Here is a 16,684-nt window from a genome sequence, read left to right as displayed (position 1 = left end):
TTGCAGAATACTCTATTATTACATTGTCACGTTATAAAACCTTTTATTTTTATTTAAATGTATGAACATTGTAGAATCTAATTAATTGTAGTCCGGATTGTCATGACACATAGTATGCATAGTATACTACTAGTTCACTTCCAAGAAGTACTTACAAATAAGAGTTTATGATTTTGGACTCACTTACCCACAACTCAAACTTTGGTTTGCAGATACATTGTAAGAGGTTACATAGTTCAGTCCAAGGATTAGTAGTATATTACCTGGAGTATGCTCAATTGAATTTTTATTTTGTAATCAGTTTTTTTTTTTTTTTTGGATTGAACAAGTTAAATTGAGTGTATCATTACATACAGTATGCATTGCATTTCAAATGTATGTTAAAATGGGATGAAACTCATGTAGTTATAGTCAATAAAGTTTTTCCAATTTGTGTTAGTTGAGGAACATCATGCTCATGGCTGTTTTGGACTATGTGGGCAGAAATACTAAAGAATTACACCAACACAAATTATTTTTTACCCTTGAATCTTGAAACAAGGATGCTGGAGAAAGTGTACATTCATTTGAAAAATATTGAACTTTCATGTTCTAAAAAAAAAACTGCAGAAAAGCACACATTTAACTTCACCAGGGGATTGTTTTTATCTCCGTACAGTATGCATAAGCAGAGTGCATTGTACAAATTCTATCCATTACAAATAAAATAAACAATTTATATATTAAACATAACATTGTTATCAAGACAAAATTTGTAAAGAATATGTGCCCCATCTATATAGTAAATTATGTTTTCTATTTTTTTCTACAGATGGCTGATGCACAGCAGAAACAAATTGAACATGAGAAGACAATGCTCCAGCAGACATTCCAGACAGAAAAGGAGATGCTGTTGAAGAAGGAGAAGCTAATTGAAGATGAGAAAAAGAGGTTGGAAAGCCAGTTTGAAGAGGAAGTCAAAAAAGCCAAAGCTCTCAAAGATGAACAGGAACGCCAGAGACAGCAGATGGAGGATGAGAAGAAGAAACTCCAGGCTACCATGGATGCCGCCCTCAACAAACAAAAAGAGGCTGAGAAAGAGATGCATAACAAGCAAAAAGAAATGAAAGAACTGGAGATGAAGAGACTAGAGCAAGAAAAGATTCTTGCAGAAGAGAACCAAAAACTGCGTGAGAAGCTGCAACAGCTTGAAGAAGCACAAAAAGACCAACACACAAGAGAAATCAACATTCAGACTGATAAAGTCCCAGACAAAGAGCGCGTTCATGTAACAATGGTTGAGACAACGAGGCAATTTTACAATGGCCAAAATGCCAGTGATATTGTAGACAGTGTAGAGAAGAGACCAGACCCCTTGGCTTTTGATGGCATCCGCGATAAGGTACCTGCAAGCAGACTTCATGACCTCGGTCTTTTGCCCAAGAAGGAGTTCGACAAGCTGAAAAGTGGCAAAACCACTGTGCAAGAGCTTGGTGAGACTGAAAATCTAAGAAGAATTCTCAAAGGAAAGAACTGCATTGCTGGAGTTTTGACACCATCTAATCAAAAAATGTCAATATATCAAGCATTGAAAGAGAAGAAGATCACTCCAGGCACAGCCATGATCCTCCTTGAAGCCCAGGCAGCCACAGGTTACATTTTAGATCCAATTAAAAACCAGAAGCTTCCTGTTAATGAGGCTGTCAAGGAAGGCTTAATTGGACCTGAACTGCACAACAAAATGCTTTCAGCTGAGAGAGCAGTTATTGGCTACAAAGATCCATACACTGGTGGAAAGATCTCTGTTTTTGAAGCAATGAAGAAGGGCCTGATTGAACATGATCATGCCATCAGAATCCTTGAGGCTCAGCGTGCAACTGGTGGCATCATTGACCCTATCAATAGTCACCGTGTGCCCAATGAAATAGCCTATAAACAGGGACAATATGACGTTGAAATGAACAAGATTATGGAGAACCCTTCAGATGACACAAAGGGATACTTTGACCCCAGCACTCAGGAGTCTTTGACGTATTCCGAGCTAATGGAGAGATGCACCACTGACCCTGACACCAGTCTGTTACTCCTGCCAATCACAGACAAAGCTGCTCAGTGCTCAAGCATGTACACAGAGGAGGAGACCAAGGATGTGTTCAGCAAGACGACTGTGTCTGTGCCATTTGGAAGATTCAAGGGAAAGACTGTCACCATTTGGGAAATAATCAATTCTGAGTACTTCACTGAGGACCAGAAGAAGGACCTTCTCCGTCAGTACAAGACAGGCAAAATCACAATTGAAAAAATCATTAAGATTGTGATTACTGTGGCAGAAGAGAAGGAGAAGAAGAATGAAATTACCTTTGATGGCCTGAGGGCACCTGTCCCTGCCACTGAGCTCCTGGAATCCAAAATCATTGATAAAGACCTGTACAACAAATTGCACAAAGGCAATAAGACTGTCAAAGAGGTGTCTGAAATGGAGTCGGTCCACAAAGCACTGAAGGGTACAAACTGCATTGCAGGTGTCGTTATTGACTCATCCAAGGAGACAATGTCCTTTTACCAAGCAATGAAGAAAGACATGATGAGAGCAGGGCCTGCCTTGAATATGCTCGAAGCCCAAGCAGGAACAGGCTATGTGGTTGACCCAATTCATAATCAGAAGTACACTGTAGACGAAGCTGTCAAAGCAGGTGTTGTTGGTCCTGAACTGCATGAAAAACTCCTTTCTGCAGAGCGAGCTGTGACAGGTTACAAAGATCCCTACACTGGAAAGACTGTATCTCTGTTCCAGGCGATGAAAAAAGATCTCATACCTAAAGAACAAGGAATCCGACTCCTTGATGCCCAGCTGACCACCGGTGGCATTATTGATCCAGTAAAGAGCCATCACATTCCTCATGATGTGGCCTGCAAGAGAAATTATTTTGATGATGAAATGAAACAGATTCTCAGCAGCCCCACTGAGGAAACTAAATGCTTCCTTGACCCCAACACAAAAGAAAATGTCACATACTCAGAGCTCTTCAAGAGATGTGTGACTGACAAGGTAACTGGTCTCCAGCTTCTGCCTCTTTCGGAAGAAGCAATCAATGCAAAGGAGGAGTTAATGTACAATGAAGTACAGACAAAAGAGGCTATGACTCAGGCAACTGTGGAGCTTGACTCTGGACCATTCAAGGGTAGGAAGATGACCATCTGGGAAATCATCAACTCTGAGTATCTCACTGAGGAGCAAAGGCTTGACCTGCTCAGACAGTTTAGGTCAGGAAAGGTTACAATTGAAAAGATAATCAAGATTCTAATAACAATTGTAGATGAAAAAGAGGCCAAGACACAAGAACAGTCCAGCTTCAAGGGACTCAGAGCTCCTGTGCCAGCAAGCTCTCTGTATGCTTCCAAAATTATTGACAAACCAACCTTTGACCTCCTTCAACAAGGAAAAACAACACCTAAACAAGTCAGCGAGAATCCCAATGTCAATAAATACCTCCAGGGCTCTGATTGCATCGCTGGCATCTACCTGGAACCGACAAAAGAGAAAATAAGCATTTATCAGGCTATGAAGAAAAAGCTCCTCAGACACAACACAAGTCTTTCACTTCTTGAGGCCCAGGCCGCCACAGGGTTCATTGTAGATCCAGTGAGGAACCAGTGTGTGTCAGTAGATGATGCAGTCAAGTCAGGCCTTGTTGGTCCAGAGCTACATGAAAAACTCCTCTCTGCAGAAAAAGCTGTCACTGGCTATAAAGATCCATTCACTGGCAACAAAATCTCCCTCTTTGAAGCAATGCAAAAAGATCTCATCTTGAAAGAGCATGCTATGCCACTGTTAGAAGCACAAATGGTTAGTGGAGGAATCATCGATCCTGTAAACAGCCACCGTGTCCCAACTGATGTTGCATATCAGAAGAACATTTTCAGCAAAGAAACTGCCAAGACCCTATCTGAACCATCTGATGATAACAAGGCGTTCTCAGATCCAGAAACTGATGAGAATGTTACCTACAAGCAGCTTAAAGACAAGTGCCAAAAAGATCCAGAGACAGGCCTGCACATCCTCCCACTGTCCAAGCCTCAGTCTCCAACTGTTGTGGAGAAGACATACCTCTACACAGAGGAGCAAACACAGAGTGATCTGACCAACACCCAAATTGACATTCCAATCGAGGGCCTTGCAGATAAACCAATGAACCTCTGGGATGTCATGAACTCTAACTTGCTGCCAGAGCAGGAGAGGCAGAAGCTCATGGATGAATATCGCTCTGGTAAAATCACAAAAGAGCGTATGATCATCATAATTATTGAGATCATGGAGCAGAGAGAGATCATCAGAAATGACAGTCCGCTGTCATATAAAACTATAAGGAGAAGGATAACTATTGAGGAGCTCTACAATGCCCGCATCATTGACTTGGAGACATACAACCTCCTTAAACAGGGCAAGAGGGACATCCGTGACATAATGGAACTGACCAGTGTGAAACAGTATCTCTATGGCACAGGCTGTGTGGCTGGGGTCACAACTGACTCAAGCTCAAAGATTAGCATATACCAAGCTATGAAGAGAGGTTTCCTTAAACCAGAAGTAGCCCTCAACCTCCTAGAGGCACAAGCTGCTACAGGATTCATTGTTGATCCAGTTAAAAACGAAACACTCACAGTTGACGAAGCTGTTCGTAAGGGTGTTGTCGGCCCTGAGATCCATGACAAACTTCTATCAGCTGAGAGAGCAGTCACAGGATACAAAGATCCATACAGTGGAAAAATCATATCTCTTTTCCAGGCCATGAAAAAAGACCTTGTTCCAGAGGATTATGCTCTGAAAATGTTAGAGGCACAAACTGCCACTGGTGGTATTATTGATCCTGAATTCCAATTCCATCTGCCCGCAGACGTTGCTATGCAAAGAGGTTATATCAACAAGGAAACAAATGAAAGGCTGACTGAAAGTGTCAAAGGATTTGTTGACCCCGTCACTGAAGAGAACCTGTCATATGCACAGCTGCTCAAGAGATGCAAGTTAGATGGTGGGTTACGCCTACTCTCCTTGGGAGACAAGAGGGTGATGTTCAAGGGTCTGAGGAAACAGATCACAATGGAGGAGCTGCTCCGCTCACAAATTATTGACCAGGAGACTGTCACTGAACTGAATCAAGGTCTTGTTTCAGTGGAGGAGGTTAGCAGTAGACTATCAAGGTACCTTGAGGGCACAAGCTGTATTGCTGGTGTATTTTTAGAGTCCACAAAGGAACGTCTATCAATTTATCAAGCCATGAAGAAGAACATGATTAGGCCAGGCACTGCATTCGAACTCCTTGAGGCTCAGGCATCCACAGGGTATGTCATTGATCCAATCAAAAACCTCAAACTGACTGTCAATGAAGCTGTGAGAATGGGAATTGTAGGACCCGAATTCAAGGATAAGCTCCTGTCTGCTGAGCGTGCAGTGACAGGATACAGAGATCCTTATTCAGGCAAAACTATCTCACTGTTCCAGGCCATGAAAAAGGGGCTAATCCTGAAAGATCATGGTATCCGTCTCCTGGAAGCCCAGATTGCCACTGGTGGAATCATTGACCCAGAGGAAAGCCACCGTCTGCCAGTTGAGGTGGCCTACAAACGTGGCTTCTTTGATGAGGAAATGAATGAGATCCTGACAGATCCATCTGATGACACCAAGGGCTTTTTTGATCCCAACACTGAGGAAAACCTAACCTACCTCCAGCTCATGGAGAGGTGCATCACTGATCCCGACACTGGTCTGGTGCTCCTGCTGCTGAAAGAAAAGAAGCGAGAAAGGAAGACCTCCTCCAAATCCTCAGTTCGGAAGCGCAGAGTTGTCATTGTGGACCCAGAGACAGGCAAAGAAATGACTGTGTACGAGGCCTACAGGAAGGGGCTCATTGACCATCAGACCTATCTGGAGCTTGCTGAGCAGGAGTGTGAGTGGGAAGAGATCACAATGACCTCCTCTGATGGTACTGTCAAATCCATTATTATTGACAGGAGGTCAGGGAGACAGTATGATGTTGACGATGCTCTTTCACGTGGCCTCATTGACCAGAGTGCTCTTGATACATACCGAGCTGGAAACCTGTCCATCACAGAATTTGCTGACATGCTCTCTGGAAACATGGGAGGCTTCCGCTCTCGCTCATCCTCCTTTGGTTCCACCACTGGTTCCACTTACTCTTCTCCTATGAGCCCCATACCCTCCATTAAACCACCTGCAGTCATATGGAATGACCCCACAGAGGAGACCGGCCCCATAGCTGGAATCTTAGACATAGACACACTGGAGAAGGTGTCGATCACTGAGGCCATACACAGAAACCTGGTCGATAACATCACAGGCCAAAGATTGTTGGAGGCTCAAGCCTGCACAGGAGGAATAATTGATCCCACAACTGGGGAGAGATTCTCAATCACTGATGCTACAGAAAAAGGCCTTGTAGATAAAGTCATGGTTGATCGCCTCAACCTGGCTCAAAAAGCATTCAATGGATTTGAAGACCCCAGAACTAAAGTAAAGATGTCTGCCTCCCAGGCTCTAAAGAAAGGCTGGTTATATTATGAGGCTGGGCAGCGTTTTCTGGAGGTCCAGTATCTGACTGGTGGGCTTATTGAGCCTGATGTTGAAAACAGAGTGTCTCTAGATGAATCCATCAGGAAGGGCACAATCGATGCCCGCACTGCCCAGAAACTGAGAGATGTCAGTGCTTATTCTAAATATCTAACATGTCCAAAAACCAAACTGAAAATCTCCTTCAGAGATGCCATGGAAAAAAGCATGGTTGAAGAAGGATCTGGCTTAAGGCTTCTGGAGGCCTCCTCACAGTCCAGCAAAGGTCTCTACAGCCCCTACAATGCCAGTGGCCCTGGATCTGCCTATGGCTCCCGGACTGGTTCAAGGACTGGATCCAGAACAGGCTCCAGGAGAGGCAGCTTTGATGCTGGCTCTGGCTTCAGCATGAACTTCACCTCCTCCTCCTTCACATCCTCTTCAACTGGCTACAGCCGCAGATTCTGATCAGCTTGTTCTATTCCTAACATAGTGTGTCTAAGAACCAACAGTACTAATGCACTTTATAGTTGCATTTCTCACAGGAAAAAAAGTTACAATAACAAAGAAAATATAATTTATTTATTCTGCCTTCCATATGGTCACATCAAGAATGCCTTGGCTATTCTTTTTTTTTTATGTATAACAGATGTTTAAATATATGCCTCATATATGGAGACATAACTAAGCATTGCTAGATACATAAGACAATAATTTTCTTTCTAAAGTCACTTTATATTTTTCAAAGTAAAGCATGAAATTTCTGCTGTTTTTTTAAGTGACTTTTTAGTTTTCATTTTAGACCTGTTAAAAAAATTGTATACTTGTGCTTTCTGAAACTAATATATACTGTATGTATGTCAAACAGAAATATTTTTCCAGTATTCCTTGTTTCCTTTAGAAATTCAAGAATATTTGTCTATTTTTTATCTTTTTCAATAGTACTACTTAATGACATACTGTATGTCAACCTAGGTCTAATGTTTTTAACAGATTCTAAAATACATAGATGCCTTAAAATCTCTGAATGATTGTGTAGCATATGGACAGATTTTGTGCTAATGTTTTCATGTTAAATGTTGCCTAACTAAATGATATACACACTAAGAATATACCTGTGAAACACTACAAAATGAGGCACAACAGGAGTTCAGCACTGAAAATAAGTGCTCCGATTAAAATTATGCAGACTGTTCTGAAACCAGTCACTACCTTGTTCCCATTCACATTCAGTGGACTTTTGCATCCTTTTATTTCATTATACTATTGTTTTACGCACTCCGAGTGTTGGATTCTTTATATTCACCATCATTCAAGTGTTCCTGGTAAATCCCAAGATGATGTCAGACTTGATCCTGCCCTCCCATACAGACCTGCCTCCTGTTATTTTGGTTCTTGTAAGTTGAAATTAGTTTTGTTTGTTTGTTCCTTTTGTTGTCTGTTTTAAGTTGAATTTGGTCACATCTCAGAGCCTAGATTATGCCATTTATTTATACCATTTTTCCCGTTCCTAAACACTATCATGGTCATATGACTTGTGAACTATTTCTATTCCAAGTTTTCATTATTGCTATTATTTATTCTGTTGTTTTGACAGCTGCCTCAGTCCCTCCGAATCCAGCATATGAGCACAGATGCTCAGTTGGCCAGAGCATACGATCCCCTCAACTTGGATGGATTTGTGAGTCCATGTCATCTTCACACAGTTACACAGGTACAGTATATAAGTGTCTTTGAATGAACATTGTGTCAGTCCCATCTCATTTGCAAAGGATGAAGCAAAGCATCATCAAGATTTGTTTTGCAGTTTTTTGTTTAATTTATGTTTTTCTCGCTGCATGGTTTAATTTAATTTCATTTCAATTCATAGTTATTTTCTTTTGTTTCTAGATCTCCCATTGAGTATGTCCTTTCTTCCATTGCACATCACATTTGAAGAAAGCTGAGGCAGAGTCAACCTGAGACCATCTTGGGATGCCTTTCTAGGAACACTTTTCATTCATTCACCTTTTTACATATATTTATTACTTGAATGCTAATAGTAATATTCATATTGTCATGTCCTGATTTTTTTTCTAACGAACACTCCCAAAGCATACACACATCTCTGTGTGTATTTTTTCGTTTAAATTTGGATTAACTGTAGTGGTAAAACAGCAGACTTTGATTTAGCTGTTCTTAAGTCCATGGGATGTATTTTTGTATTGTATCTCTCTGTAAATTCAGTCCAACCAAAGTGCTACTAAGATACATCTGGAGATTTGGCATATTTGATGCAGCACCACATTGCATGAATGTATGTATTATATCAAATTAACTCATTTCAGTTGACAGTTTGCCACAGATTTCCTTTGCAAACTGAAAAACAGCTTGAAACTTTATTTTGCTTTTGAGTTATTTTTCCACAGCAAGCATTTCTGTTATGTATCTTTTCAAGTGTTTTAACTTTGTAAATCCTTTCATTTTGTTTTCATCAAGTTTTGATATGTTCTGAATTTGCCTTGCATGTTTTACTAACTATACAAAGGATATTTGGGGAAAATGTTAGTGTAAAATAACTGCAGACGTAACTGCTGACTTTAATGATAGCATTATATAAATTCACACTCTAACTGGTTCGTTTTGCTTATGGGGGCAGATTTTGCTTTGAATGATATGGTGAGTGGATTCTGTTGTATGTTCTGACATAACACTATGTTGTAAATAAATATGCTCTGAAGAGGCTCTGTTGTCATTCATACCTGAAGCTATTTTTAAAGCAGAGTTTGTTTTTCAGTGCTTCAGCCTTAAGTTACATTGGAAAACAAATGACAAATGAAAAGAAAAAATAAGCCACTTAATGGCAATTTTTCATCCCTCTATATTTAAGCACAACAATGTTAGAGCAGCTGTCGAGCAGCGAGTTTGATAAGTTAACATTTGAGAAATATATAAAGAAAACTGAATGCTTGATGTCTTCCACACAATATACGAAGGATAATGTGAATATTGTAAACATATTGTGATAATTACTACGTGACTTTCCAATGTTCACTTTACCACTGCACAGAAAGTCAATGTCATCTTATAAAAGGGAAAACCGCCAAATGTTAAAGGAGAAACAATTGCATTAAAATAAATTTAAAACACAGTAGTTGACCACATGACAGACACAACAGGAGTTCAGCACTGAAAATAAGTGCTCCAAATTATGCAGACTGTTCTGAAACCAGTCACTACCTTGTGCCCATTCATATTTAGTGGACTTTTGCATCCTTTTATTTCATTACACTATTGTTTTACATACTCCGAGTGTTGGATTCTTTATATTCACCATCATTCAAGTGTTCCTAGTAAACCCAAGATGATGCCAGACTTGATCCTGCCCACAGTAGTTGACCACATGAGGGCAGTGTTAGACTGACCTACAGGTACAGTCATCCTGAAGAAGCCAATAGTGAATCAGGTGGACTACAATGACTTAGTCGAACACTTGCTCTATAAGTGATCATGTTATGATCCCACTGAGGTCTATGCTTCCTGTAATGATTAGGTATGGGTTTGGTTTTTCAAAGCCAATGATTATACAATACCACCTTTATAATACCTGTTTTAGCTCCCAACAAAATGACACCTTTTAGAAATGTGTTTTGATGAGGGTTTAAAAGACCTCAAAACCACATTTAAATCATTGCTGGAAATCACCTCACCACTTGACATTACTGGTATGCATGTGGATTTACACCAAATCCCATCATACCAGATGTAAACATATTTTGCTCTATGTGCCGACCTTAGCCACTAGGTTTGATGGAGGAGCCTGCCAACAGAAGAAACGGGGCATTCACCTCACAGAATTCTTCGCTCAGCTCCCTTGACTACTCTGATCTGACCCTTTCCCTCCCAGCTCTCCCTGCATCAGATGCCAGAGGCAGGGAGGTAAGAACACAGAGGACTGCAAAAAAGCTCACATCATCTTATCCCGTTTACAGTAGTGAACCACTGAAATGAAGAGTGTCAGCTCAAACAGCTGGAAATACCACAAAAGTCAGCTAAACACACAAACTGGTGCAAGGAGCATTTGTATATACATATTTTCCCCAATGGTCTCTTGCAGGATGAAGGAAGTGCTTTGTTTGGAACACCAACACCCACATCACAGGATCGGAGATTTGGGTATGCTAATGTATAAAATTCATTCATTCTACACAGCACCACGATAACAGGTCATTTATCGATAACATCTACTGATACAGACACTAATGGTTTTGAAGTCCAACCTGCTCGACTGAAAGTGGCCACCAACAGTCAGATTAAAAAAAGAGAGAGAGAAAAAAAAAAAATCTGTGAGACAGTTGGTCATTGTACCCGCTTTATAGACCGGTGAGTCTACATTTGCAGCAACACAAAGACACTATGAATTGTGAAATGAGTCACAGTATAAAACATTTAATCAAAACACAGTGAAACAGGAAGACCAAGGTTCCAGCCCAGCAGACAGAGAGAGCAGAAGCCTCTCTAATGAGATATTTTTCTAAGCCCTGGTTATATTATCCTTTGATAAGAGTAATAATTCTTGAAGGCTTTGTTTTACCTCTTCCTGCTGTAGTACAGGTCATGACTTTTCTATTGTGTCTGTTCTCCCAATTTTCTGCTTTCTGCCATCACAGTTACAACACAGAGTCTCACAGTTACTCCACAAATACAATGTATCACAATGAATGCAATGCCAACAACAACCAAGAGCTTCAGACAATGAAAAAAAATATCTATATAAACAAATGAATCATAAGGCTATTACTAAAATGGCCTTTTTAGTGCATGTGCTCCATTTCCCTGATCATATTTTTAAGATACATGATTGTAAAATGTGATCAACATAGCTTCTAACACTTTGTATTACTCCTCTCCGTTTTAGGAGGGACGAGGAGGACTTGAGTCAATGGCAGTGTGAGTTTAGAGGTCAAATCAGAGCACTGAGACAGTGGCTGAAGAGCATGGAGATGAGGCTGCCCCCTCTGGACCCCAGGGTTAGTTAGGTTTACGATCTGTCTGCCTTCTATTATCTCTCTTTTCACTCGTGTTTTATTTCACCATATCCCATGCTAACATCGCCAGAAATGCACCTCCACATGTGCTTCATCTGATCCTTGGCCTGATGTGACAGCTGTTTTTTTTTTTCCCCGCAACACACTGGGTACGTAATTTAAATTGCTGTTTTTTTCTATTCTATATATTTTCTTACTGTATTATCTTCAACTCCTGGTACAAAACGTACAACACAAATGAGGTTTTATACCCTTGCCAAGCTTGTCTACATGCAAAGAAATCCATCTGTCATGTCTATGCTCTGTCTCTCACTCTCCCTTATTGTGTGTGTCCAACAACTGCAGTTGTTCTGAAGGCTACTAAGAAAATTGTGGAGCCCTATGTTCTCATCACACTGGGAAACAATGCAACAACACTGCATTATCATCATGTAATAGGACTCTACAGTAGAGCTACTGGCTCTGTAATAAGGCAGAGGTGCTTTCAGCTGAATGCTAATGTCAGCATGCTAACACGTTCACGATAACAATGCAATTCTGTTTACATTCCATTTTGCCTGAAGCAATCTGTATTTACACTATATAATCTTATTGCATTATCTACTGCAAAATCCTACTTTCTTTATGGGGATCAATGCAGATGGCTCTCATTAAATTTTAACACCTATAAAAAATATCAGAGAAAATGTTGGTAAGAGAGCCTTGAAAAAAAAAAGAGAAAAATGAACCAAAGAGTCATGCTGGTCAGTACACTAACACTGAAGTTAATTGAGCATCACGAAAAAGAGGAAAGGGATTGTGGAGGTTTTTCAAAGTCTTACATACTCAGATGGATACTGAGGTGGTCCTCCTCCACTCCTGCAGGGAGACTTCTTTAGGCCACAGGGGGACAGAGGGTCTGGGGAATCGGCTCCATTGTGCCTGGCCTGGACAGCCAGGCTAGAGAAGTGCTTGGCATTGGAGGCCCTCTGCACACATGAGCGCACACACTGAAAAGACATTAGACTCAGATGGGAGGAAGAGGCAACAGGGCAGAAAAAAGAAAAGCAGAATCTTTCTGGTAAGAGCAGTCTGATATGACTATTGAGGCATTGATTGAACGCCGACTGTAGATTTTGTCATACAACCATTTATACCAATATTTGTGCAAAGACTGTCAGTCAAGGCTGCAATTCTGGGCAGTGCTATTGCTAAATAACAAGCTTGAATGGCAAAGACAGAACTTTGATCAAATATTTATCTATTTGTATTCATGGACAGTCAGCAGGTTTGCTAACAAGCTAACCCTAGCACTAGCATTGCATTTTCTCCTCTTGCCTCTTTTTCTGTCACTCTAAGTGGCCATAAAACCTGTCATCCTTATGTTCCTCCTCCAGTCCGACGCAACTAATCAGATCCTGTCTATCTCCAAGGCAGTTCTGTCTGTGAGAAAACTCAGATTTTTCTTAATTGATTATTGATTATTGCTTATTCATACAATGGAACAGCAAAACAGTAACATCATGTCTTATCATATGGGGGATTGTGCATTTAAGAATAAATTCAGCCTTAAGATAAGAAACATTTTCATTTAGCTGAATCTATTGTGCAGCACCAACTGAAAGACTCTCTAGTACAAAACATGAAGATGATGCAGCTCCATAGTGCAACAAGAGGGTGAGGTAATCATTTATTTGATTATCCCCAGAGAAGGGTGACTGCAACTTCTTCATCGAGCCATGAATCAGTTACACAAAAGAATCAAGAGTGTTTGATGTTTTTATTGTTAAAGTAAAAATTGGGTTTGGTTGATTTAGTTATATGGTCCATTGAAGTAAATGTGTTCCATTGTCCTGACTGAATGTTTGAGCCATTAATTGATTGTATGGTTAAAAAGAGCCATGGGACGAAATACGATCTGTGTTTGACCCTATATGACCTTTGTCGAAACTCATTGATGACCATCTCATGAACAGCTTTGACAAAGACATTCTTCATCAGAAGACGTTCTTCTTGGTTAAAAATTCTTTTTACATGTTACATTTTGTCTCCGTTTCCCTGGGGACTGATGTGTAAGATGAACAGGCATGTCTCATCACGTCATGAAAGCTCCAATGCTTTGGAGAGCTTTAGTCTGACCTCCAGTGAGAGTGTGTGAAATAAGGGGGTCTTTTTATCTCTACCATGCCTTTATCGTACTGCATCCGACCACAGACCTTTGTCATGGTAATGCTGTTAGTCTGCTGCACTGCTGGTTTCAGTCTGGGCCTGAGGGACTCGTTAGTTAGAAGCATGAATGAGGACATCCCTCAGCAGCCCCCCATATACAGACCCTTCTACAATACACAGGAGAGGGACACACACCTGCTCCTTAAGGCATGCACTGGCACATCTTAAACTGTTTTTCGCATGAACACTGGGGTACATAATATGATCTTCAAACGGGAGGTTGTCAAGCATGAATGTAATAAGCATTTCAGATGGAAATGCCTTTCAGTTTTAAATTCATACCTTATGAACCGTCAAAGCAGAGACTTGCTTTAGGATGCTTTTGTGCTGCAATCAAAAGCTCCAAAAGAGCTACTGAACAGACATAATAATAAGATATAAAAATAAAACATCATGGTGCTGACAAGTCAAAGCAACTCTCCTCGCTTTGACAGTCAGGTTAAGGTCAGTAGTTCTTCTTTCTGCTTCCTCAGCCCCCCTGCTGATGAGGCTCTTTTGGATAAAGGCTCTCTGTGTCTTAAATGTCTCTGGTTTCTCTGGGCCTGTGGCAGATGCTGCCTCTCAAAATAAGCCTTGTACACACAAGTTACAAACAGGCCCGAGAAGAGGGGTGAGAGATCACAGCTTATTATCCTCTTCCTCTCTGTGTCTGACAGCCAGCAAACAGCATCCCTTCTCTCAGACGCTGTCATAACCTTTAGGAAAAAAGGGGGGCTTGTTTTCATTGCTGTGAATCACCTACATGTCAAATGAATAATGAAAGATTTCTGCATGGCACTAAAGTAAGCTTGTTTATTCTACAGACTAAATGTAGGCAAATCCAGTGGTGTATCAAATTGATTTTCATTTTATACAACTATAGGTAATCTCTCCCATAAGAGATTTTCTGATTCACACACTTCATCAGTGTTAATGGCAGTATGGGGCCTCTTGCTTTATTGCCCGTGCCTTCCTGTGCTCAATGGAAGATGTGGGACTTATGGCTTGTCTTCCTAGGAGCAGTTGAATCAAATGCGAGCTGATGAAGTTGAACTCTTCTGTCTCAGAGTTGCTAAATCCTTGTCTCACCCACGACTGTGATCCAGCATCCAGGCAGCCCAACATGGCCCGGGCAACCCGGTAGGGAAGCCCATCAGCCTTTTATTCACATTTCTTGGATGCAACCTCTTTTGGTGATAAATGACAGTGTGCATGTTGAATGGTGCTTTGGGATCGACCCTGAAAAGGGACCCACACATTTTTTTTTTTCATGTCTCATGAAGAGGCCTAATTACCATGTTCTGTAGAGGAGCCATTGAGGTCTTATTTAATTTGAAGGCAGCAGAGAGGTTGAGATAGCAGAGGAGGGGGAAACAAGCCTGTAAAATGAATCTTTTTTCTATGGCCCTTTGGCACATGGCATCTTTGATCAAATTTAGGCTCCCATTGGACACTAATTTGGAATCACATTAATTTGGAAACTCACTTCCTTCTATCTCCCAACCTGTGTCCACTCCATTATCACATGCATTTTGGAGGGATAATGAGCCGCTGACAATGGAAAAATGAGCTTTTTTTTTTTTTTTTCTTTCTCTAAGTAGCAGCATATTGCATCACTGCATAGCTCTGTGTGCCAGTTGCTCTTCAATCACATCAGCTCTTGTCTTTTAAGAACTGTGTGCAGGCTCTGTGTGCACCCACTGTGAAATGGAGAGCAGAGAATTTTGGCAAAATCATTTAATTAGTACAGAGGGGGCTGCAGGAAGCTGAAAGCTGGGATCAGGTGTCATGGTTTTACAACAATGTCTTCCTGGCAATGTGGTGCCTCATCACCGCCAGTTCCTTTCAGATAAAGAAAGGGGGGACGGGGGATGTGGGCCTTACTTGCTCATTAAACAGCTAAAGACATTAGCCCTCCGAGTGACCCAAAGAAACAGCTATCTGTGAGTTTATGTGTATTTTTTACAGCTAAACCGTCTGAGCTGCATCTTGTCAGCTAAAGGTGTTCAGGATGTGTGATACTCTGGTTTTTATACTACCGTACATCACAGGATTGTGACATACAGGACATCTATTGAGGTACGGAGAGATGGGCAACTCTTGCATCAGCACTGGGATACTCAGGGGTTAAATAACTTGACCCTGCGGGGGTCATTCTATTCAATTCACTCTCTCTCTCTCGTAGGCCACAGTGACAGGCATTTTCAGTTTTCTTTTTTCTCCTCTTTTGTTTTTTTTTTATCTGCATTTGCATAAGTTGAGGCTGGAAGAGGGTACAGGGGTCAGAAATGGGGCAGTAATGTCGTGAAAACCTGAAGTAGCTTCAAAGCAGAATTAACAGCCTGTTTTTACCACCAGCAGCATCTTCAGTGCTCATTCATTAAGACATAATGCGTTTATGTGGAGAATAACATGATAGACTCGTTTACAAGAGAACTGAGCTAGTAAATATTTACATGCAAGAGTTTATGTTGTCAGCCGTAAAGTGAGGCTTACATGCCACAGACTTCAGCAGTTTTCTCAAAACCTTAATTAGGCACCGTCTGTGACAACTGGCCGAAAATGTATGTCTTTCACTACTTATAACAAAGCCTCACCTTAAAAAGAAAAGTCACATGATATGATTTTTAACAATGACAGCAGCATGATTCAAGGGATGGCAATATTGATTTATCCGTCCACCACTTTTGCCCACACAGAAATATGTAAACAACTATTTGATGGATTTTCATGAAATGTTGTACAGTATTAATGTATAGACATTATTGGTCTTGAGAGGATGAATTCCACTGAATTTCCCCGATGTGTACTCTGGGTGAGGTACTCATTTCTAGGTTGTCAAATACCAATGTTTTGTCACACCCCTCGCCGCCTCAACAAATGTGCAGGCTTTGAAATAACTCCAATGTAAACCCATCCACAACGA

General features: G+C 40.9%; 1 protein-coding gene across 1 annotated transcript in view; it reads left to right on the top strand.

Moving 5' to 3' along the window:
- The window catches only part of LOC139334155 (plectin-like), a 154,777-nt gene that overhangs the window by 115,704 nt on the left and 22,389 nt on the right, over positions 1–16,684 (top strand). Inside the window, exons 33-37 of the mRNA XM_070966917.1 lie at positions 812–7,009; positions 10,322–10,462; positions 10,641–10,699; positions 11,442–11,553; positions 14,331–14,389. Coding sequence (XP_070823018.1) covers positions 812–7,009; positions 10,322–10,462; positions 10,641–10,699; positions 11,442–11,553; positions 14,331–14,389 — 6,569 coding nt within the window. The remainder of the gene's footprint in view (positions 1–811; positions 7,010–10,321; positions 10,463–10,640; positions 10,700–11,441; positions 11,554–14,330; positions 14,390–16,684) is intronic.

The sequence above is a fragment of the Chaetodon trifascialis genome, chromosome 7 (genome assembly GCF_039877785.1).
Source record: "Chaetodon trifascialis isolate fChaTrf1 chromosome 7, fChaTrf1.hap1, whole genome shotgun sequence".
NCBI lineage: Eukaryota > Metazoa > Chordata > Actinopteri > Chaetodontiformes > Chaetodontidae > Chaetodon > Chaetodon trifascialis.
This window is presented reverse-complemented; position numbering and strand designations above follow the sequence as displayed.